The sequence below is a fragment of the Oncorhynchus kisutch genome, unplaced genomic scaffold (assembly GCF_002021735.2).
Source record: "Oncorhynchus kisutch isolate 150728-3 unplaced genomic scaffold, Okis_V2 scaffold1071, whole genome shotgun sequence".
NCBI lineage: Eukaryota > Metazoa > Chordata > Actinopteri > Salmoniformes > Salmonidae > Oncorhynchus > Oncorhynchus kisutch.
This window is the reverse complement of record NW_022263016.1, coordinates 102,539-124,932: the sequence shown is the minus strand read 5'-3', so window position 1 is coordinate 124,932 and position 22,394 is coordinate 102,539. Positions and strand designations below refer to the sequence as shown.

General features: G+C 45.2%; 1 protein-coding gene across 1 annotated transcript; it reads right to left on the bottom strand.

The window, feature by feature from the left end:
• Window positions 1–16,503: 16,503 nt before the first annotated feature.
• On the bottom strand, window positions 16,504–22,394 carry LOC116364367 (toll-like receptor 13). Its single transcript, XM_031817558.1, has one exon. It carries the CDS (start codon window positions 22,012–22,014, stop codon window positions 19,078–19,080), a length of 2,937 nt encoding a protein of 978 aa, XP_031673418.1. The 5' UTR covers window positions 22,015–22,394; the 3' UTR covers window positions 16,504–19,077.

The following is a 22,394-nucleotide window of genomic DNA, read 5'->3' as shown; positions in this document are numbered from 1 at the left end:
GAATAAAAGGATCTCTACGGTCAGGGCGTGACAAGTATGAGCGTATAAACAACATGGGACCACGCAGCCGTCATATGGCTCAGGAAGGAGATGCGTTCTGTCTCCTAGAGATGAACGTACTTTGGTGAGAAGAGTGCAAATCAATCCCAGAACAACTGCAAAGGACCTTGTGAAGATGCTGGAAGAAACAGGTACAAAAGTATCTATATCCACAGTAAAATTAGCCTTATCTCAACATATCATGAAAGGCCGCTCAGCAAGGAAAAAGCCACTGCTCAAAAACTCCCATAAAAAACAGACTACAGTTTGCAACTGCACACATGGACGAAGATCGTACTTTTTGGAGAAATGTCCTCTGGTCTGATGAAACAAAAATAGAACTGTTTGACCATAATGACCATAGTCATGTTTGGAGGAAAAAGGGGAGGCTTGCAAGCCGAAGAACACCACCCCTACTGTGAAGCACCGGGGTGGCAGCATCATGATGTGAGAGTGCTTTGCTGTAGGAGGGACTGGTGCACTTCACAAAATAGATGACATCATGAGGTAGTGTGGATATATTGAAGCAACATCTCAAGACATCAGTCAGGAAGTTATAGCTTGGTCGCAAATGGGCTTCCAAACGGACAATGACCCCAAGCATACTTCCAAAGTTGTAGCAAAATGGCTTAAGGACAACAAAGTCAAGGTATTGGAGTGGCCATCACAAACCCTTGACCTCAACCCTATAGAAAATGCGTGGGCAGAACTGAAAAAGCGTGTGCGACCAAGGAGGCCTAAAAACCCAACTAAGTTACACCAGCTCCGACAGGAGGAATGGGCCAACACTCACCCAACTTATTGTGGGATGCTTGTGGAAGGCTACCCAAAACATTTGACCCAAGTGAAACAATTTAAAGGCAATGCTACCAAATACTAATTGAGTGAATGTAAACTTCTGACCCACTGGGAATGTGATGAAAGAAATAAAAGCTGAAATAAATCATTCTCTCTACTATTATTCTGACATTTCACATTCTTAAAATAAAGTTGTTATCCTAACTGACCTAAAACAGGAAATTATTACTGGGATTAAATCTCAGACATTGTGAAAACTGAGTTTAAATTTATTTGGCTGTTTGTAAACTTCCGACTTCAAATGTACATGCAAACATTTGCTTTAGCGATTAGGTGTTGAAAAATACAAAAAGGATCTGATAAAAAAATGTGGAAGAAAAAAATGTATAGGCTTTTCTCTAAGTAATTTAAATATAGTTAATTCTAAATAAGAAGTAATTTAAAGATGTAAGATGTAATCTTTGTAATTTAAATAGGAATATTTCTAAGTAGTTGAAAAATGATCATTTGTAAGTAATTTCAAATGAATCAGAAAAAAATACACTCCCTATAAAGCACTTAAAAGGACTTCATCAGATTTGACAAAACAAATCTCAAATACTAGTAGACATTTTGAATGACAAATGTGACCGAACTGCTTGATTCGGTCTTATGTAACAAGTTATGCTAAAAAGGGACCAGGGATATATAGCATTTAACTTAAAAACAGAAACAGAAGCCAGTTTCCATATTTCGGTTGGATGCCTTGGTCAAGAGCATGAACAATTACCAAATCAAATCAAACTTTATTTGTCACATACAAGTGTAGACCTTACGGTGAAATGCTTTACTTACATGCCCTTAACCAACAGTGTAGACCTTACGGTGAAATGGTTTACTTACAAGCCCTTAACCAACAGTATAGACCTTACCGTGAAATGCTTTACTTACAAGCCCTTAACCAACTGTGTAGACCTTACCATGGAATGCTTTTACTTACAAGCCCTTAACCAACTGTGTAGACCTTACCGTGAAATGCTTACTTACAAGCCCTTAACCAACTGTGTAGACCTTACCGTGAAATGCTTACTTACAAGCCCTTAACCAACAGTGCAGTTCAAGCAGAGTTAAGAAAATATTTACCAAATAAACTGTAGTCTCTTATAGGTCCTGCATTGCAGAAAGCTTGGCCGAAGTGATGTACTGGGCCATACGCACTACCTTCTGTAGCGCCTTACGTTCAGATGCCAAGCAGTTGCCATATCAGGCGGTGATACAACCGGTCATGATGCTTTCGATGGTGCAGCTGTAGAACTAAAATTGGGGACCTATGCAAAATCTTTTCAGTCTCCAGAAGGGGAATAGGTTTTGTCGTGCCCTCTTCACGACTGTCTTGGTGTATTTGGACCATGATAGTTTGTTTGCAATGTGGACACCAAGGAACTTGAAACTCTCGACCCGCTCCACTACAGCCCAGTTGATTTTAATGGGGGCCTGTTCGGCCCGCCTTTTCCTGTAGTCCACGATCAGCTCCGTTGTCTTGCTCACATTAAGGGAGAGGTTGTTTTCCTGGCACCACACTGTCAGTTGTCTTACCTTCTCCCTATAGGCTGTCTCATTGTTGGTGATCAGGCCTACCACTGTTGTGTCATCAGTAAACTTAATGATTGTGTTGGAGTCATGTTTTCCACGCAGTCATGGGTGAACAGGGAGTACAGGAGGGGACTAAGTACACACCCCTGAGGGCCCCAGTGTTGATGATCAGCATGGCAGATGTGTTGTTGCCTACCCTTACCACCTGGGGAGGGCCCATCAAGAAGTCCAGGATCCAGTTGCAGATGGAGGTATTAAAGTCCCAGTGTCCTTAGCTTAGTGATGAGCATCGTGGGCGCTATTGTGTTGAACACTAAGCTGTAGTCAAAGGACAGCATTTTCACATATGTGTTCCTTTTGTCCCGGTGGGAAAGGGCCGTGTGGAGTGCGATTGAGATTGCGTCATCTGTGGATCTGTTTGGGCGGTATGCTAATTTAATTGGGTCTAAGGTATCCGGGAGGATGCTGTTGATGTGAGCCATGACCTGCCTTTAAAAGCACTTCATGGCTACTGCTATGGGGCGGTAATCATTTCGGCAGGTTTCCTTCACTTCCATGGGCACCAGGGACTATGGTGGTCTGCTTGAAACATTACAGACTCAGTCAGGGGAGAGGTTGAAAATGTCAGTGAAGACGCTTGCCAGTTGGTCCACACATGCTTTGAGAACACGTCCTGGTAATCCATCTGCCCCCGCGGCTTTGTGAATGTTGACCTGTTTAAAGGTCTTGCTCACATTGGCTACCGAGAGTGTTATCACAAAGTCATCCAAAACAGCTGGTGCTCTTGTGGATGCTTCAGTGCTGCTTTCCACGATGCATTTAGCTCATCTGGTAGGTTCCCTGGGCTCACTGGCTTTCCCTTTGTAGTCCGTAATAGTTTTCAAGCCCTGCCACATCCGACGAGCATCTTTTCTTGTTTGATGGTTCGGCTGAGGACATAGCGAGATTTCTTATAGGCGTCCGGATTAGTGTCCCGCTCCTTGAAAGCAGCAGCTCTAGCCTTTAGCTCAGTGCGGATGTTGCCTGTAATCCATGGTTTCTGGTTTGGATATGTACGGTCATCATGGGGACGACATTGTCGATGCACTTATTGATGAAGCCGATGACTGAGGTGTTATACTATTCAATGCCATAGGATGAATCCAGGAACATGTTCCAGTTTTTGCTAACAAAACAGTCCTGAAGCGTAGCATATATGGCCATATATGCCAAATGGAGGGCGGGGGAGAGCTTAGTACTCATCTCTGTGTGTGGAGTAGAAGTGGTACTTGAAATGTTTTCCCCTGGTTGCACATTTGACATGCTGGTAAAGATTTGGTAAAACTGATTTAAGTTTGCCTGCATTTTTTAAATTTATTTTACCTTTATTTAACTAGGCAAGAAAAATAATGTCATTATAGAGGCATGTCACAGGGCTCTGAAGAGGACTACAGCCCCAGAGTAATAATGTCATTATAGAGGCATGTCACAGGGCTCTGAAGAGGACTACAGCCCCAGAGTTATAATGTCATTATAGAGGCATGTCACAGGGCTCTGAAGAGGACTACAGCCCCAGAGTAATAATGTCATTATAGAGGCATGTCACAGGGCTCTGAAGAGGACTACAGCCCCAGAGTAACAATGTCATTATAGAGGCATGTCACAGGGCTCTGAAGAGGACTACAGCCCCAGAGTAACAATGTCATTATAGAGGCATGTCACAGGGCTCTGAAGAGGACTACAGCCCCAGAGTAATAATGTCATTATAGAGGCATGTCACAGGGCTCTGAAGAGGACTACAGCCCCAGAGTAATAATGTCATTATAGAGGCATGTCACAGGGCTCTGAAGAGGACTACAGCCCTTAGAGTAATAATGTCATTATAGAGGCATGTCACAGGGCTCTGAAGAGGACTACAGCCCCAGAGTAATAATGTCATTATAGAGGCATGTCACAGGGCTCTGAAGAGGACTACAGCCCCAGAGTAATAATGTCATTATAGAGGCATGTCACAGGGCTCTGAAGAGGACTACAGCCCCAGAGTAACAATGTCATTATAGAGGCATGTCACAGGGCTCTGAAGAGGACTACAGCCCCAGAGTAACAATGTCATTATAGAGGCATGTCACAGGGCTCTGAAGAGGACTACAGCCCCAGAGTAATAATGTCATTATAGAGGCATGTCACAGGGCTCTGAAGAGGACTACAGCCCTTAGAGTAATAATAATAATGTCAAGAGCACAACTTCATTTAAGAAGTTACACACTTCCTCTTTTGAAATTTACATTTACTAGAGAATTCTATAAAGAAAAAAACTAAATTAAGTACTGTACTCCAATGTATATTTTATTACAATCTACAGATATTTTAGTGAGACTCATGTATCTTTTGAAATCTGTCACGGGCATTTAAGTCTTTCATGTCAATAGTATTTTTTACAGACTGAATGTTTCATTTCAGGAACTGAAAGAAAGACGTAAAAACATGTCAAAATAAACTTTCACAAGCTGTTAAACATACTAGTTGCTGTTAAACATACTAGTTGCTAGGTTACCAACTCAATCTTTTGTTATTTGTTTAAGAAATGTTGTTGCTAGTTGTTTAACTGAAGTAGTTGCTAGTTATTTAATTACATCTTCTTTATTTTTGTTTAACTAAATGTGTTGCTAGTTGTTTAAGTAAATGTAGTTGATAGTTATTTAACTAAATGTAGTTGCTAGTTGTTTAAGTAAATGTAGTTGCTAGTTGTTTAAGTAAATGTAGTTGATAGTTATTTAACTAAATGTAGTTGCTAGTTGTTTAACTAAATGCAGTTGCTAGTTGTTTAACTAAATGTAGTTGCTAGTTGTTTAACTAAATGTAGTTGCTAGTTGTTTAACTAAATGTAGTTGCTAGTTGTTTAACTAAATGCAGTTGCTAGTTGTTTAACTAAATGTAGTTGCTAGTTGTTTAACTAAATGCAGTTGCTAGTTGTTTAACTAAATGTGTTGCTAGTTGTTTAACTAAATGTAGTTGATAGTTATTTAACTAAATGTAGTTGCTAGTTGTTTAACTAAATGTAGTTGCTAGTTGTTTAACTAAATGTAGTTGCTAGTTGTTTAACTAAATGCAGTTGCTAGTTGTTTAACTAAATGTAGTTGCTAGTTGTTTAACTAAATGCAGTTGCTAGTTGTTTAACTAAATGTGTTGCTAGTTGTTTAACTAAATGTAGTTGATAGTTATTTAACTAAATGTAGTTGCTAGTTGTTTAACTAAATGTAGTTGCTAGTTGTTTAACTAAATGTAGTTGCTAGTTGTTTAACTAAATGCAGTTGCTAGTTGTTTAACTAAATGTAGTTGCTAGTTGTTTAACTAAATGTAGTTGCTAGTTGTTTAACTAAACGTGTTGCTAGTTGTTTAAGTAAGTATATTGCTAATTGTTTAATTGTTTCTTTAACTAAATATAGTGGCTAGTTGTTTAACTAAATATAGTGGCTAGTTGTTTAACTAAATGTACTTGCTAGTTGTTTAACTAAATGTAGTTGCTAGTTGTTTAACTAAATGTGTTGCTTGTTGTTTAACTCAGTATGTTGCTAATTGTTTAATTGTTTAGGGCGGAAGGTAGCCTAGTGGTTAGAACGTTGGGACAGTAACCGAAAGGTGACAAGATAAAAACCTGTTGTTCTGCCGCTGAACAATGCAGATAACCCACTGTTTCTAGGCCAACATTGTAACTGACTTGCGTAGCTAAATAAAGATAAAATAAAAAATGTAATCTAGCTGTTTAACTAAATATCGTTGCTAGTTGCTTAACTCAATATAGCTGGTAGTTATTTAACTCAATATAGCTGGTAGTTATTTAACTAAATGTAATTGCAAGTTATTTAACTAAATGTGTTGCTAGTTATTTTACTAAATGTGTTGCTAGTTGTTTAACTAAATGTAGCTGGTAGTTATTTAACTAAATGTGTTGCTAATTGTTTAATTATTTGGGTAACCGAAAGGCATTTAGGATGCATCCATCCACTAGAACTCTGAATCCACAGGAACAGGACGGCAGGGTGGGAAAACATAGATCTCATCTCTTCCAACGTCAGTCAAATCTACTGAGATAATTGTCAGAATAGTTTGGTTCCGGTGGATCCCTGTAGAACGTTGGTTTGATACAGTAAAACCCTTATGAACGCTGTAAACAGTATGGAGTCTCTCGTCTTCTTGTTGTTTGTCAGATGGGTTCCTCCTTGGTAACTAACAGCAGTTCATACCTTTTGGTTGTTCCAATGTTCCTCCCTTTCACCCTGCAGTTGAATTGTATCTCGAGGTAACAGAAGTAAATATTTAATGGGTAGTTTGGTTCCAAAAGTAAAGTAACAATAAAATGTTCCATGGTCATTGAAGAAATGGATGCAGATCTAAAGAAAATATTTACCATATAGACTAAAATTAAAAGTAATAATTAAAAGTAACACAATTAGAATAACAATAATGAGGTTATATACAGGGGTACAGGTACTGAGTCAGTGTGCAGGGGTACAGATACTGAGTCAGTGTGCAGGGGTAAAGGTACTGAGTCAGTGTGCAGGGGTACAGATACTGAGTCAGTGTGCAGGGGTACAGGTACTGAGTAAGTGTGCAGGGGTACAGATACTGAGTCAGTGTGCAGGGGTACAGATACTGAGTCAGTGTGCAGGGGTACAGATACTGAGTCAGTGTGCAGGGGTACAGGAACTGAGTCAGTGTGCAGGGGTACAGATACCGAGTCAGTGTGCAGGGGTAAATGTACTGAGTCAGTGTGCAGGGGTACAGCCACTGAGTCAGTGTGTAGGGGTACAGGAACTGAGTCAGTGTGCAGGGGTACAGATACTGAGTCAGTGTGCAGGGGTACAGGAACTGAGTCAGGGTGCATGGGTACAGGTACTGAGTCAGTGTGCAGGGGTACAGGTACCTAGTCAGTGTGCAGGGGTACAGGTACTGAGTCACTGTGCAGGGGTACAGGTACTGAGTCAGTGTGCGGGAGTACAGGTACTGAGTCAGTGTGTGGAGGTACAGGTACTGAGTCAGTGTGCGGAGTTACAGGTACTGAGTCAGTGTGTGGGGTTACAGGTACTGAGTCAGTGTGTGGGAGTACAGGTATTGAGTCAGTGTGCAGGGGTACAGGTACTGCGTCAGTGTTGGGAGGTACAGGAACTGAGTCTGTGTGCAGGGGTACAGGTACTGAGTCAGTGTGCATGGGGTAGGGTACCTAGTCAGTGTACAGGGGTACAGGTACCTAGTCAGTGTGCAGGGGTACAGGTACTGAGTCAGTGTGCAGGGGTACAGGTACTGAGTCAGTGTGCGGAGGAACAGGTACTGAGTCAGTGTGCAGGGGTACAGATACTGAGTCAGTGTGCAGGGGTACAGATACTGAGTCAGTGTGCAGGGGTACAGGAACTGAGTCAGTGTGCATGGGTACAGGTACTGAGTCAGTGTGCCGGGGTACAGGTACCTAGTCAGTGTGCAGGGGTACAGGTACTGAGTCAGTGTGCAGGGGTACAGGTAATGAGTCAGTGTGCGGGAGTACAGGTACTGAGTCAGTGTGTGGAGGTACAGGTACTGAATCAGTGTGCGGAGTTACAGGTACTGAGTCAGTGTGCGGGGTTACAGGTACTGAGCCAGTGTGTGGGAGTACAGGTATTGAGTCAGTGTGCAGGGTTACAGGTACTGAGTCAGTGTGTAGGGGTACAGGTACTTAGTCAGTGTGCGGGGGTACAGTTACTGAGTCAGTGTGCAGGGGTACAGGTACTGAGTCAGTGTTGGGAGGTATAGGAACTGAGTCAGTGTGCAGGGTTACAGGTACTGAGTCAGTGTGCAGGGATACAGGTACTGAGTCAGTGTGCAGGGGTACAGGTACTGAGTCAGTGTGCAGGGTTACAGGTACTGAGTCAGTGTGCAGGGGTACAGGTACTGAGTCAGTGTGCAGGGGTACAGGTACTGAATCAGTGTGCAGGGGTACAGGTACTGAGTCAGTGTGCAGGGGTACAGGTACTGAGTCAGTGTGCAAGCGTAGGGTACCTAGTCAGTGTACAGGGGTACAGGTACCTAGTCAGTGTGCAGGGGTACAGGTACTGAGTCAGTGTGCAGGGGTACAGGTACTGAGTCAGTGTGCTGAGGAACAGGTACTGAGTTAGTGTGCAGGGGTACAGGTACTCAGTCAGTGTGCAGGGGTACAGGTACTGAGTCAGTGTGCAGGGGTACAGGTACTGAGTCAGTATGCATGGGTACAGGTACCTAGCCAGTGTGCGGGAGTACAGCGATTGAGTCAGTGTGCGGGGCTACAGGTACTGAGTCAGTGTGCTGGAGTACAGGGATTGAGTCAGTGTGCAGGGGTACAGGTACTGAGTCAGTGTGCAGGGGTACAGGTACTGAGTCAGTGTGCGGGAGTACAGGTACTGAGTCAGTGTGTGGAGGTACAGGTACTGAGTCAGTGTGCGGGGTTACAGGTACTGAGTCAGTGTGCAGGGGTACAGGTACTGAGTCAGTGTGCGGGAGTATAGGTACTGAGTCAGTGTGTGGATGTACAGGTACCTAGTCAGTGTGCGGGGGTACAGTTACTGAGTCAGTGTGCAGGGGTACATGTACTGAGTCAGTGTGCGGTGGAACAGGTACTGAGTCAGTGTGCAGGGGTACAGGTACTGAGTCAGTGTGCAGGGGTACAGGTACTGAGTCAGTGTGCAGGGGTACAGGTACTGAGTCAGTGTGCAGGTGTACAGGTACCTAGTCAGTGTACGGGAGTACAGGGATTGAGTCAGTGTGCAGGGGTACAGGTACTGAGTCAGTGTGCGGTGGAACAGGTACTGAGTCAGTGTGCAGGGGTACAGGTACTGAGTCAGTGTGCAGGGGTACAGGTACTGAGTCAGTGTGCAGGGGTACAGGTACTGAGTCAGTGTGCAGGTGTACAGGTACCTAGTCAGTGTACGGGAGTACAGGGATTGAGTCAGTGTGCAGGGGTACAGGTACTGAGTCAGTGTGCGGGAGTACAGCCACTGAGTCAGTGTGTAGGGGTACAGGAACTGAGTCAGTGTGCAGGGGTACAGATACTGAGTCAGTGTGCAGGGGTACAGGAACTGAGTCAGGGTGCATGGGTACAGGTACTGAGTCAGTGTGCAGGGGTACAGGTACCTAGTCAGTGTGCAGGGGTACAGGTACTGAGTCACTGTGCAGGGGTACAGGTACTGAGTCAGTGTGCGGGAGTACAGGTACTGAGTCAGTGTGTGGAGGTACAGGTACTGAGTCAGTGTGCGGAGTTACAGGTACTGAGTCAGTGTGTGGGGTTACAGGTACTGAGTCAGTGTGTGGGAGTACAGGTATTGAGTCAGTGTGCAGGGGTACAGGTACTGCGTCAGTGTTGGGAGGTACAGGAACTGAGTCTGTGTGCAGGGGTACAGGTACTGAGTCAGTGTGCATGGGGTAGGGTACCTAGTCAGTGTACAGGGGTACAGGTACCTATTCAGTGTGCAGGGGTACAGGTACTGAGTCAGTGTGCAGGGGTACAGGTACTGAGTCAGTGTGCGGAGGAACAGGTACTGAGTCAGTGTGCAGGGGTACAGATACTGAGTCAGTGTGCAGGGGTACAGCCACTGAGTCAGTGTGCAGGGGTACAGGAACTGAGTCAGTGTGCAGGGGTACAGATACTGAGTCAGTGTGCAGGGGTACAGGAACTGAGTCAGTGTGCATGGGTACAGGTACTGAGTCAGTGTGCCGGGGTACAGGTACCTAGTCAGTGTGCAGGGGTACAGGTACTGAGTCAGTGTGCAGGGGTACAGGTACTGAGTCAGTGTGCAGGGGTACAGGTACTGAGTCAGTGTGCAAGCGTAGGGTACCTAGTCAGTGTACAGGGGTACAGGTACCTAGTCAGTGTGCAGGGGTACAGGTACTGAGTCAGTGTGCAGGGGTACAGGTACTGAGTCAGTGTGCTGAGGAACAGGTACTGAGTTAGTGTGCAGGGGTACAGGTACTCAGTCAGTGTGCAGGGGTACAGGTACTGAGTCAGTGTGCAGGGGTACAGGTACTGAGTCAGTATGCATGGGTACAGGTACCTAGCCAGTGTGCGGGAGTACAGCGATTGAGTCAGTGTGCGGGGCTACAGGTACTGAGTCAGTGTGCTGGAGTACAGGGATTGAGTCAGTGTGCAGGGGTACAGGTACTGAGTCAGTGTGCAGGGGTACAGGTACTGAGTCAGTGTGCGGGAGTACAGGTACTGAGTCAGTGTGTGGAGGTACAGGTACTGAGTCAGTGTGCGGGGTTACAGGTACTGAGTCAGTGTGCAGGGGTACAGGTACTGAGTCAGTGTGCGGGAGTATAGGTACTGAGTCAGTGTGTGGATGTACAGGTACCTAGTCAGTGTGCGGGGGTACAGTTACTGAGTCAGTGTGCAGGGGTACATGTACTGAGTCAGTGTGCGGTGGAACAGGTACTGAGTCAGTGTGCAGGGGTACAGGTACTGAGTCAGTGTGCAGGGGTACAGGTACTGAGTCAGTGTGCAGGGGTACAGGTACTGAGTCAGTGTGCAGGTGTACAGGTACCTAGTCAGTGTACGGGAGTACAGGGATTGAGTCAGTGTGCAGGGGTACAGGTACTGAGTCAGTGTGCGGTGGAACAGGTACTGAGTCAGTGTGCAGGGGTACAGGTACTGAGTCAGTGTGCAGGGGTACAGGTACTGAGTCAGTGTGCAGGGGTACAGGTACTGAGTCAGTGTGCAGGTGTACAGGTACCTAGTCAGTGTACGGGAGTACAGGGATTGAGTCAGTGTGCAGGGGTACAGGTACTGAGTCAGTGTGCGGGAGTACAGCCACTGAGTCAGTGTGTAGGGGTACAGGAACTGAGTCAGTGTGCAGGGGTACAGATACTGAGTCAGTGTGCAGGGGTACAGGAACTGAGTCAGGGTGCATGGGTACAGGTACTGAGTCAGTGTGCAGGGGTACAGGTACCTAGTCAGTGTGCAGGGGTACAGGTACTGAGTCACTGTGCAGGGGTACAGGTACTGAGTCAGTGTGCGGGAGTACAGGTACTGAGTCAGTGTGTGGAGGTACAGGTACTGAGTCAGTGTGCGGAGTTACAGGTACTGAGTCAGTGTGTGGGGTTACAGGTACTGAGTCAGTGTGTGGGAGTACAGGTATTGAGTCAGTGTGCAGGGGTACAGGTACTGCGTCAGTGTTGGGAGGTACAGGAACTGAGTCTGTGTGCAGGGGTACAGGTACTGAGTCAGTGTGCATGGGGTAGGGTACCTAGTCAGTGTACAGGGGTACAGGTACCTAGTCAGTGTGCAGGGGTACAGGTACTGAGTCAGTGTGCAGGGGTACAGGTACTGAGTCAGTGTGCGGAGGAACAGGTACTGAGTCAGTGTGCAGGGGTACAGATACTGAGTCAGTGTGCAGGGGTACAGCCACTGAGTCAGTGTGCAGGGGTACAGGAACTGAGTCAGTGTGCAGGGGTACAGATACTGAGTCAGTGTGCAGGGGTACAGGAACTGAGTCAGTGTGCATGGGTACAGGTACTGAGTCAGTGTGCCGGGGTACAGGTACCTAGTCAGTGTGCAGGGGTACAGGTACTGAGTCAGTGTGCAGGGGTACAGGTAATGAGTCAGTGTGCGGGAGTACAGGTACTGAGTCAGTGTGTGGAGGTACAGGTACTGAATCAGTGTGCGGAGTTACAGGTACTGAGTCAGTGTGCGGGGTTACAGGTACTGAGCCAGTGTGTGGGAGTACAGGTATTGAGTCAGTGTGCAGGGTTACAGGTACTGAGTCAGTGTGTAGGGGTACAGGTACTTAGTCAGTGTGCGGGGGTACAGTTACTGAGTCAGTGTGCAGGGGTACAGGTACTGAGTCAGTGTTGGGAGGTATAGGAACTGAGTCAGTGTGCAGGGTTACAGGTACTGAGTCAGTGTGCAGGGATACAGGTACTGAGTCAGTGTGCAGGGGTACAGGTACTGAGTCAGTGTGCAGGGTTACAGGTACTGAGTCAGTGTGCAGGGGTACAGGTACTGAGTCAGTGTGCAGGGGTACAGGTACTGAATCAGTGTGCAGGGGTACAGGTACTGAGTCAGTGTGCAGGGGTACAGGTACTGAGTCAGTGTGCAAGCGTAGGGTACCTAGTCAGTGTACAGGGGTACAGGTACCTAGTCAGTGTGCAGGGGTACAGGTACTGAGTCAGTGTGCAGGGGTACAGGTACTGAGTCAGTGTGCTGAGGAACAGGTACTGAGTTAGTGTGCAGGGGTACAGGTACTCAGTCAGTGTGCAGGGGTACAGGTACTGAGTCAGTGTGCAGGGGTACAGGTACTGAGTCAGTATGCATGGGTACAGGTACCTAGCCAGTGTGCGGGAGTACAGCGATTGAGTCAGTGTGCGGGGCTACAGGTACTGAGTCAGTGTGCTGGAGTACAGGGATTGAGTCAGTGTGCAGGGGTACAGGTACTGAGTCAGTGTGCAGGGGTACAGGTACTGAGTCAGTGTGCGGGAGTACAGGTACTGAGTCAGTGTGTGGAGGTACAGGTACTGAGTCAGTGTGCGGGGTTACAGGTACTGAGTCAGTGTGCAGGGGTACAGGTACTGAGTCAGTGTGCGGGAGTATAGGTACTGAGTCAGTGTGTGGATGTACAGGTACCTAGTCAGTGTGCGGGGGTACAGTTACTGAGTCAGTGTGCAGGGGTACATGTACTGAGTCAGTGTGCGGTGGAACAGGTACTGAGTCAGTGTGCAGGGGTACAGGTACTGAGTCAGTGTGCAGGGGTACAGGTACTGAGTCAGTGTGCAGGGGTACAGGTACTGAGTCAGTGTGCAGGTGTACAGGTACCTAGTCAGTGTACGGGAGTACAGGGATTGAGTCAGTGTGCAGGGGTACAGGTACTGAGTCAGTGTGCGGGAGTACAGGTACTGAGTCAGTGTGTGGAGGTACAGGTACTGAGTCAGTGTGCGGGGTTACAGGTACTGAGTCAGTGTGCGGGTGTGCAGGTACTGAGTCAGTGTGCAGGGGTACAGGTACTGAGTCAGTGTGCAGGGGTACAGGTACCTAGTCAGTGTGCAGGGGTACAGGTACCTAGTCAGTGTGCAGGGGTACAGGTACTGAGTCAGTGTGCAGGGGTACAGGTACTGAGTCAGTGTGCGGGAGTACAGGTACTGAGTCAGTGTGTGGAGGTACAGGTACTGAGACAATGTGCGGAGTTACAGGTACTGAGTCAGTGTGCGGGGTTACAGGTACTGAGTCAGTGTGTGGGAGTACAGGTATTGAGTCAGTGTGCATGGGTACAGGTACTGAGTCAGTGTGCCGGGGTACAGGTACCTAGTCAGTGTGCAGGGGTACAGGTACTGAGTCAGTGTGCAGGGGTACAGGTAATGAGTCAGTGTGCGGGAGTACAGGTACTGAGTCAGTGTGTGGAGGTACAGGTACTGAATCAGTGTGCGGAGTTACAGGTACTGAGTCAGTGTGCGGGGTTACAGGTACTGAGCCAGTGTGTGGGAGTACAGGTATTGAGTCAGTGTGCAGGGTTACAGGTACTGAGTCAGTGTGTAGGGGTACAGGTACTTAGTCAGTGTGCGGGGGTACAGTTACTGAGTCAGTGTGCAGGGGTACAGGTACTGAGTCAGTGTTGGGAGGTATAGGAACTGAGTCAGTGTGCAGGGTTACAGGTACTGAGTCAGTGTGCAGGGATACAGGTACTGAGTCAGTGTGCAGGGGTACAGGTACTGAGTCAGTGTGCAGGGTTACAGGTACTGAGTCAGTGTGCAGGGGTACAGGTACTGAGTCAGTGTGCAGGGGTACAGGTACTGAATCAGTGTGCAGGGGTACAGGTACTGAGTCAGTGTGCAGGGGTACAGGTACTGAGTCAGTGTGCAAGGGTAGGGTACCTAGTCAGTGTACAGGGGTACAGGTACCTAGTCAGTGTGCAGGGGTACAGGTACTGAGTCAGTGTGCAGGGGTACAGGTACTGAGTCAGTGTGCTGAGGAACAGGTACTGAGTTAGTGTGCAGGGGTACAGGTACTCAGTCAGTGTGCAGGGGTACAGGTACTGAGTCAGTGTGCAGGGGTACAGGTACTGAGTCAGTATGCATGGGTACAGGTACCTAGCCAGTGTGCGGGAGTACAGCGATTGAGTCAGTGTGCGGGGCTACAGGTACTGAGTCAGTGTGCTGGAGTACAGGGATTGAGTCAGTGTGCAGGGGTACAGGTACTGAGTCAGTGTGCAGGGGTACAGGTACTGAGTCAGTGTGCGGGAGTACAGGTACTGAGTCAGTGTGTGGAGGTACAGGTACTGAGTCAGTGTGCGGGGTTACAGGTACTGAGTCAGTGTGCAGGGGTACAGGTACTGAGTCAGTGTGCGGGAGTATAGGTACTGAGTCAGTGTGTGGATGTACAGGTACCTAGTCAGTGTGCGGGGGTACAGTTACTGAGTCAGTGTGCAGGGGTACATGTACTGAGTCAGTGTGCGGTGGAACAGGTACTGAGTCAGTGTGCAGGGGTACAGGTACTGAGTCAGTGTGCAGGGGTACAGGTACTGAGTCAGTGTGCAGGGGTACAGGTACTGAGTCAGTGTGCAGGTGTACAGGTACCTAGTCAGTGTACGGGAGTACAGGGATTGAGTCAGTGTGCAGGGGTACAGGTACTGAGTCAGTGTGCGGGAGTACAGGTACTGAGTCAGTGTGTGGAGGTACAGGTACTGAGTCAGTGTGCGGGGTTACAGGTACTGAGTCAGTGTGCGGGTGTGCAGGTACTGAGTCAGTGTGCAGGGGTACAGGTACTGAGTCAGTGTGCAGGGGTACAGGTACCTAGTCAGTGTGCAGGGGTACAGGTACCTAGTCAGTGTGCAGGGGTACAGGTACTGAGTCAGTGTGCAGGGGTACAGGTACTGAGTCAGTGTGCGGGAGTACAGGTACTGAGTCAGTGTGTGGAGGTACAGGTACTGAGACAATGTGCGGAGTTACAGGTACTGAGTCAGTGTGCGGGGTTACAGGTACTGAGTCAGTGTGTGGGAGTACAGGTATTGAGTCAGTGTGCAGGGTTACAGGTACTGAGTCAGTGTGCAGGGGAACAGGTACTTAGTCAGTGTGCGGGGGTACAGTTACTGAGTCAGTGTGCAGGGGTACAGGTACTGAGTCAGTGTGCAGGGGTACAGGTACTGAGTCAGTGTGCGGGGTTACAGGTACTGAGTCAGTGTGCGGGGTACAGGTACTGAGTCAAAGTGCAGGTGTACAGGTACTGAGTCAGTGTGTGGGAGTACAGGTATTGAGTCAGTGTGCAGGGTTACAGGTACTGAGTCAGTGTGCAGGGGTATAGGTACTGAGTCAGTGTGCGGGGGTACAGTTACTGAGTCAGTGTACAGGGGTACATGTACTAAGTCAGTGTGCAGGGGTACAGGTACTGAGTCAGTGTGCGGGGGTACAGGTACCTGGTCAGTGTGCAGGGGTACAGGTACTGAGTCAGTGTGCAGGGGTACAGGTACTGAGTCAGTGTGCAGGGGTACAGGTACTGAGTCAGTGTGCAGGTGTTTAGGTAATGAGTCATCAGTGTGCGGGGTACAGGTACTGAGTCAGTGTGCAGGGGTACAGGTTAGTTGAGGTTATTTGTACATGTAGGACTTATCATACGAGTAGAGGTGTTAATCCCGATGTCCTGGCTAAATTTCTTATCTGGACCTCATACCGTCATGACCATCTAACTCTCCCCAGCATTGGCTCATCCCTCCTCTCCCCTGTAACTATTCCCCAGGTTGTTGATGTAAATGAAGATGTGTTCTCTGTCAATTTACCTGGTAAACTAAAGATTAAATTAAAACAGAACTCAAGCCTAGGACTCCAGTAGGATAATTCTTCAGGTCTCAGTCGAGGTTACCACTGGGGAAGACCTGACCTTTAGCTGGAGGGATGATGCTTATCTGTGACTAGAACTGATAAGGCTGGAGTCTCCATCATACACCATGATATTGGTGGTTAACCAGACATATCAGGCTTACTCTGTGTTCTACTGTAGTCAGAGCATTGATAGCCTGGGCAAGCTGCTGAAAGCTGGCCTCAGTTAGAGACAGTTATCTGTTCTGCATGTGTCAGATGTAAGAACTTATAGAATAGAGAATATGGAGGCATTCTAGAATAGAACAATACAATGAGTTATTCTAATGCAGTGATGCTTTTTATTTAAAAACAGAAACAGAAGATAGTTTCCAACGTTTCGGATGAATGCCTTTATCAAAAGCATAAACAATAATGAAATAACACAACAAAACTAGGTTTCCTCCAATATTGCGCAGAAAATACTTAATTGTCCAGAAAGGGGTCCCCCTCCCCACTCCCATGAGTTAAGACATGTATCAAATATATGTGCAATGAACCATATACAGGCTACACTCAAGCAACACCGTTAGTTAAACAACTAGCAACACCGTTAGTTAAACAACTAGCAACACATTTAGTTTAACACCTAGCAACTAGATTTAGTTATACAACTAGCAGCTACATTTAGTTAAACAACTAGCATCTACAAAATGTTAAACAACTAGCAACTACCTTTAGTTAAACAACTAAAAACTACATTTAGTTAACAACTAGCAACTACAATTAGTTGAACAAATAGCATCACATTTATTTAAACAAATAGCAACATGATTTAGCTAAACAACTCGCAATTAGATTTAGGCAAAAAACTTCAACACATTGAGTTAAACAAATAGCAATTAGATTTAATTAAACAACTTGCAACCACATTTAGCTAAACAACTAACAACACATTTAGTTAAACAACTAGCAACTACATTTTGGTAAACAAATAGCAAACACATTTAGTTAAAACACTTGCAACAATATTTAGTTAAACAACTAGCAACAACATTTTGGTAAACAAATAGCAAACACATTTAGTTAAACAACTAGCAACTACATTTTGGTAAACAAATAGCAAACACATTTAGTTAAAACACTTGCAACAATATTTAGTTAAACAACTAGCAACAACATTTAGTTAAACAACTAGCAACAACATTGAGTTAAACAACTAGCAACAACATTTAGTTAAACAACTAGCAACAACATTTAGTTAAACAACTAGCAACTACATTTAGTTAAACAACTAGCAACTACATTTAGTTAAACAACTAGCAACAACATTTCTGTACAAATCTCTTCGATCGATGTTCAAATAAAATAACTGCTTCATGGTCATTGGTCATTCATGTATAGTCATTAATAACTGCTTCATGGTCATTGGTCATTCATGTATAGTCATTAATAACTGCTTCATGGTCATTGGTCATTCATGTATAGTCATTAATAACTGCTTCATGGTCATTGGTCATTCATGTATAGTCATTAATAACTGCTTCATGGTCATTGGTCATTCATGTATAGTCATTAATAACTGCTTCATGGTCATTGGTCATTCATGTATAGTCATTAATAACTGCTTCATGGTCATTGGTCATTCATGTATAGTCATTAATAACTGCTTCATGGTCATTGGTCATTCATGTATAGTCATTAATAACTGCTTCATGGTCATTGGTCATTCATGTATAGTCATTAATAACTGCTTCATGGTCATTGGTCATTCATGTATAGTCATTAATAACTGCTTCATGGTCATTGGTCATTCATGTATAGTCATTAATAACTGCTTCATGGTCATTGGTCATTCATGTATAGTCATTAATAACTGCTTCATGGTCATTGGTCATTCATGTATAGTCATTAATAACTGCTTCATGGTCATTGGTCATTCATGTATAGTCATTAATAACTGCTTCATGGTCATTGGTCATTCATGTATAGTCATTAATAACTGCTTCATGGTCATTGGTCATTCATGTATAGTCATTAATAACTGCTTCATGGTCATTGGTCATTCATGTATAGTCATTAATAACTGCTTCATGGTCATTGGTCATTCATGTATAGTCATTAATAACTGCTTCATGGTCATTGGTCATTCATGTATAGTCATTAATAACTGCTTCATGGTCATTGGTCATTCATGTATAGTCATTAATAACTGCTTCATGGTCATTGGTCATTCATGTATAGTCATTAATAACTGCTTCATGGTCATTGGTCATTCATGTATAGTCATTAATAACTGCTTCATGGTCATTGGTCATTCATGTATAGTCATTAATAACTGCTTCATGGTCATTGGTCATGTATGTTTTGTCATTCACTGCAGTACACAGTAGTCACACCCTTTTTTAGTTCCTCTTAGCAACAAATATACAAACAAAGATATGTGTTAGCAATTAGGTGTTTAAAAATACAAATAGGATCTGATAAAATTTAGGGAATTTAAAAAATGTTTAGGCTTTTTTATGAGCAATTTAAATAAGGCTATTAAAAGTCATTTCAGATGAATCACAAAAAGTACACTCCAGACAGAGCATTTAAAAGGAATTGACAAAACAAATTTCAAACAGTGGTAGACATTTTGTATGGAGGACTTTTAACAACAAATTCAACAGCTCAATATATGTGTCAACATTGCATCTGCAATAACACAAGGTTCAACATCAACATCTGATTTCTATACACAAGGTTCAACATCAACCTCTGATCTCATGCTTCAGTCCACAAGGTTCTACATCAACCTCTGATCTCATGCTTCAGTCCACAAGGTTCTACATCAACCTCTGATGTCACTTTTCAGTCCACAGGGTTCTACATCAACCGCTGATGTCTATCTTCAGTCCACAAGGTTCAACATCAACCTCTGATCTCATGCTCAGTCTGAGGTTTCAGTTTAGCCCACAGTCTGTCCCAGAATGCCTGGTGCTGATTAGGGTCCTGGGGCCAGTCCAGATAAGTTCTGGTTTTCAGCAGGCGAGCCAGCCTGTGGTGGGCAGACAGCCGGCGAGGGGGGATCTTCTCTAGGAAGACCAGGAGGAGGATGTCCCTTTGCTCCACCTGCAGCCTGTAGGTGGCCAGCTTCATCTCCAGAGAGCACCAGTTACTGCGTAGGTAGTGGCGGCTGACTAGGCAGAGGGTGTGGCGGCTCCGGTAGAGGCTGTCTGTGATGTTCTCCACAATGTCCTTCCCCAGCTGGAAGTCCCTGCTGTGCAGACAGAGGCGCAGGAAAGGAGGCCCCCTCTGCTCCAGATTAGGTAGCAGCTCCTCCACCACCCAGCGCTCGTCCTTCCCGCTATAGGAGACAAACACATCGTAGTGGTAGCGCCCCCTGGTGTTGGATCGCATGGCTTCTAACAGCCAGCCAAGGGTGATGTGGTAGAGGGGGAGGAGGTAGGGGCCGGCCAGGTTATGGACCAACACCACCAGCATGAAGAACAGGACTCCCAGGCCAGTCGCAACAAAGAGCACAAAGCCAACCTCTGTTGTGCAGTTGGCTTCTGTGTACTTGACAAAATTAGGTGTGTCTATTCCATTGTCCGACAAGCATATCAAGTCCTCCAAAGCATACATACCGGTTTTAGCATACGGACCAAGCATGATCACTTCAACCTGCCTGCACCCCTTTGCCCATGTAATGAGCCAAGCATTGTCACAACTGCAAAACATCTGTAAATTATTAAACGTCAAATGCTTAAGGCTAGAGAGAGGTTCAGTAAAGCTATAGAATACATTATAAATGTTCTCTATAAGCAAATACACTCTTTTCAAAGATTTCAAGTCTTTAGTTAAACTCCCCTCTAAAGAGTAAATCCTGCAGTGGTACATTTCCAGAACCTCCAGTTTGGTCAAGTTGTGAAAAGTGATGTCGGCAGAACGCTGTGTTAAAAGATCCACCTGTCGTAGAGTCAGTTTCCTCAGGTGAATCAGCTGATTAATTGATGATAAATCAACCCTTTTAGCTGAAAGCTTCGATCTGTAGTCAAATGTCTCCACAGACGTGAAGTACTTTCCCATGAATTCAGATCCACAAAGGAATTCTTCAGCATCAGCATGAAGATGGGTTACAGACTGAAAGAAAGGTCTGTCACAGTCCTGAAATGACACTGTCTGGCCTTTGAGCTGGAGACTCAGGTTCTGTTTAGATGTGATGTTACTGCCGATAGTCAACTGCATTGGCCTCATAGCTGAACTAATGTACAGATGAGTCAGCTGACTCAGAATTCCACCAAATATAAGTGTCAGATTCAGCTTGATCACAGGTTCTGTTAGTGGATTGTGCACTTGCCCGAGAAACACTTGTCTAAGAGACATGAGGTGTGTGAAAGACATCGCCTCAATGTTGTGAATAAGTGGATTGTTCCTGAGGTCTAACCATGTCAAACTATGTAAACCATCAAATGTGTTTGCATTTATCTGTGTTATGTTATTACTTGTAATGTCTAAGGACTCCAGATTTGTCAATCCCAGGAAAGCAAAGTCTTCAATGTTTGAAATTAAATTCAGTTTTATATCCAGATACTGCAGCTTAACAAGACAGATGAATTGTTTAGCAAAAAGCATTTGATTCTTCAACCCTAAAGTGAGATTTGTTAACCATGTTATTGGTTGTTTTTGGAAGGAGCAAATATCAAGTCTGTTATCTTCCAGGCCGTCTATTTTTAATTGATTAAGGTTTTTGAGACTGGAAATAAAATTCAATTTTAAATGGGGAGAAGGATGGACGGATCCAAGTCCACTTAAATACATATATTCTAGCCCAGTGCACAACTCAACACTGGACATAGAGAGGCTGCTTGTATTGAAATTGTTTACATATATTTTCTTGATTGAAAGCAAAAACACTACATTACAGATTCTTTCAATATCAATGACATTGATCCCAGAGCATCTGAAGTCCTGGATTTGTTTTATCCCAGACAGGGGAAGGTCCAGTAGGACTTCCTGGCTGAAAGCCCCTGCTAACATTGTGAGGTTCTGGAGCCAAGCCAGTGAACCTTCTTCTATATGTGGTATTTCACCAAATGAGAAGTCAACCCTCGCTAGATTGTTAAAAACAGGTGTCATGCTTTCGTTGGTGTTTAAGATGGAGCAGTTTGAAATGTTTAACGATTGTATGTTTGTTGCGTCTACAGATAACCTAACAAGTGACTTAATATTCATTATTCTGCATGCTATCTCTGACAAATCCTCTAAATAGGGTTCACTAATGATGAGACTTTGTAACAGAGGAATGCCATGGAAAACATCCGGGGACATTGCTGATAGTCTATAACTCCAAAGAGTCAAATGACTCAGCTTCACGAGATCTCTGAATGTATGGGGCCCAATATGACATTCACAGCAATCTGAGTCCATTCCCCAATTACTTAAGTACATATGTTGCAGATTTGGAAGGTGACTGTTCCCAGATGGAAGGTGACTGTTCCCAGATGGAAGGTGACTGTTCCCAGATGGAAGGATTTGAGTAAAACAGCCATCAATGTACAGGTACTCCAGATCCTGAAACTGAGAGAAAAAGCCCAGAGACATGGATCTATTTTCACCATGTGTCATAAATATGCAGAGGGTATTGATATTAGGGGGAAGTCCAAGTAGATCCTCCTCGATGGCTGTGACATCTTGACAGGCAGCAGTGTAACGTTCTGCATGATGAGGTATGTGGCTGCAGGTCCAGGTGGGAAAGTGTTCCAAGTCTTCACTACTGTCATAAATCTGGCATTTAGGATGCATCCATCCACTAGAACTCTGAATCCACAGGAACAGGACGGCAGGGTGGGAAAACATAGATCTCATCTCTTCCAACGTCAGTCAAATCTACTGAGATAATTGTCAGAATAGTTTGGTTCCGGTGGATCCCTGTAGAACGTTGGTTTGATACAGTAAAACCCTTATGAACGCTGTAAACAGTATGGAGTCTCTCGTCTTCTTGTTGTTTGTCAGATGGGTTCCTCCTTGGTAACTAACAGCAGTTCATACCTTTTGGTTGTTCCAATGTTCCTCCCTTTCACCCTGCAGTTGAATTGTATCTCCAGGTAACAGGAGTAAATATGTAATGGTTAGATTTGTTCCAAAAGTAAAGAAACTATAAAATGTCCCACAGACAATGAAGAACTGAATGCAGAGCTGCAACGTGTTCTCTGACCGCCACAGTGGATGTCTGAATGTGTCTGAGG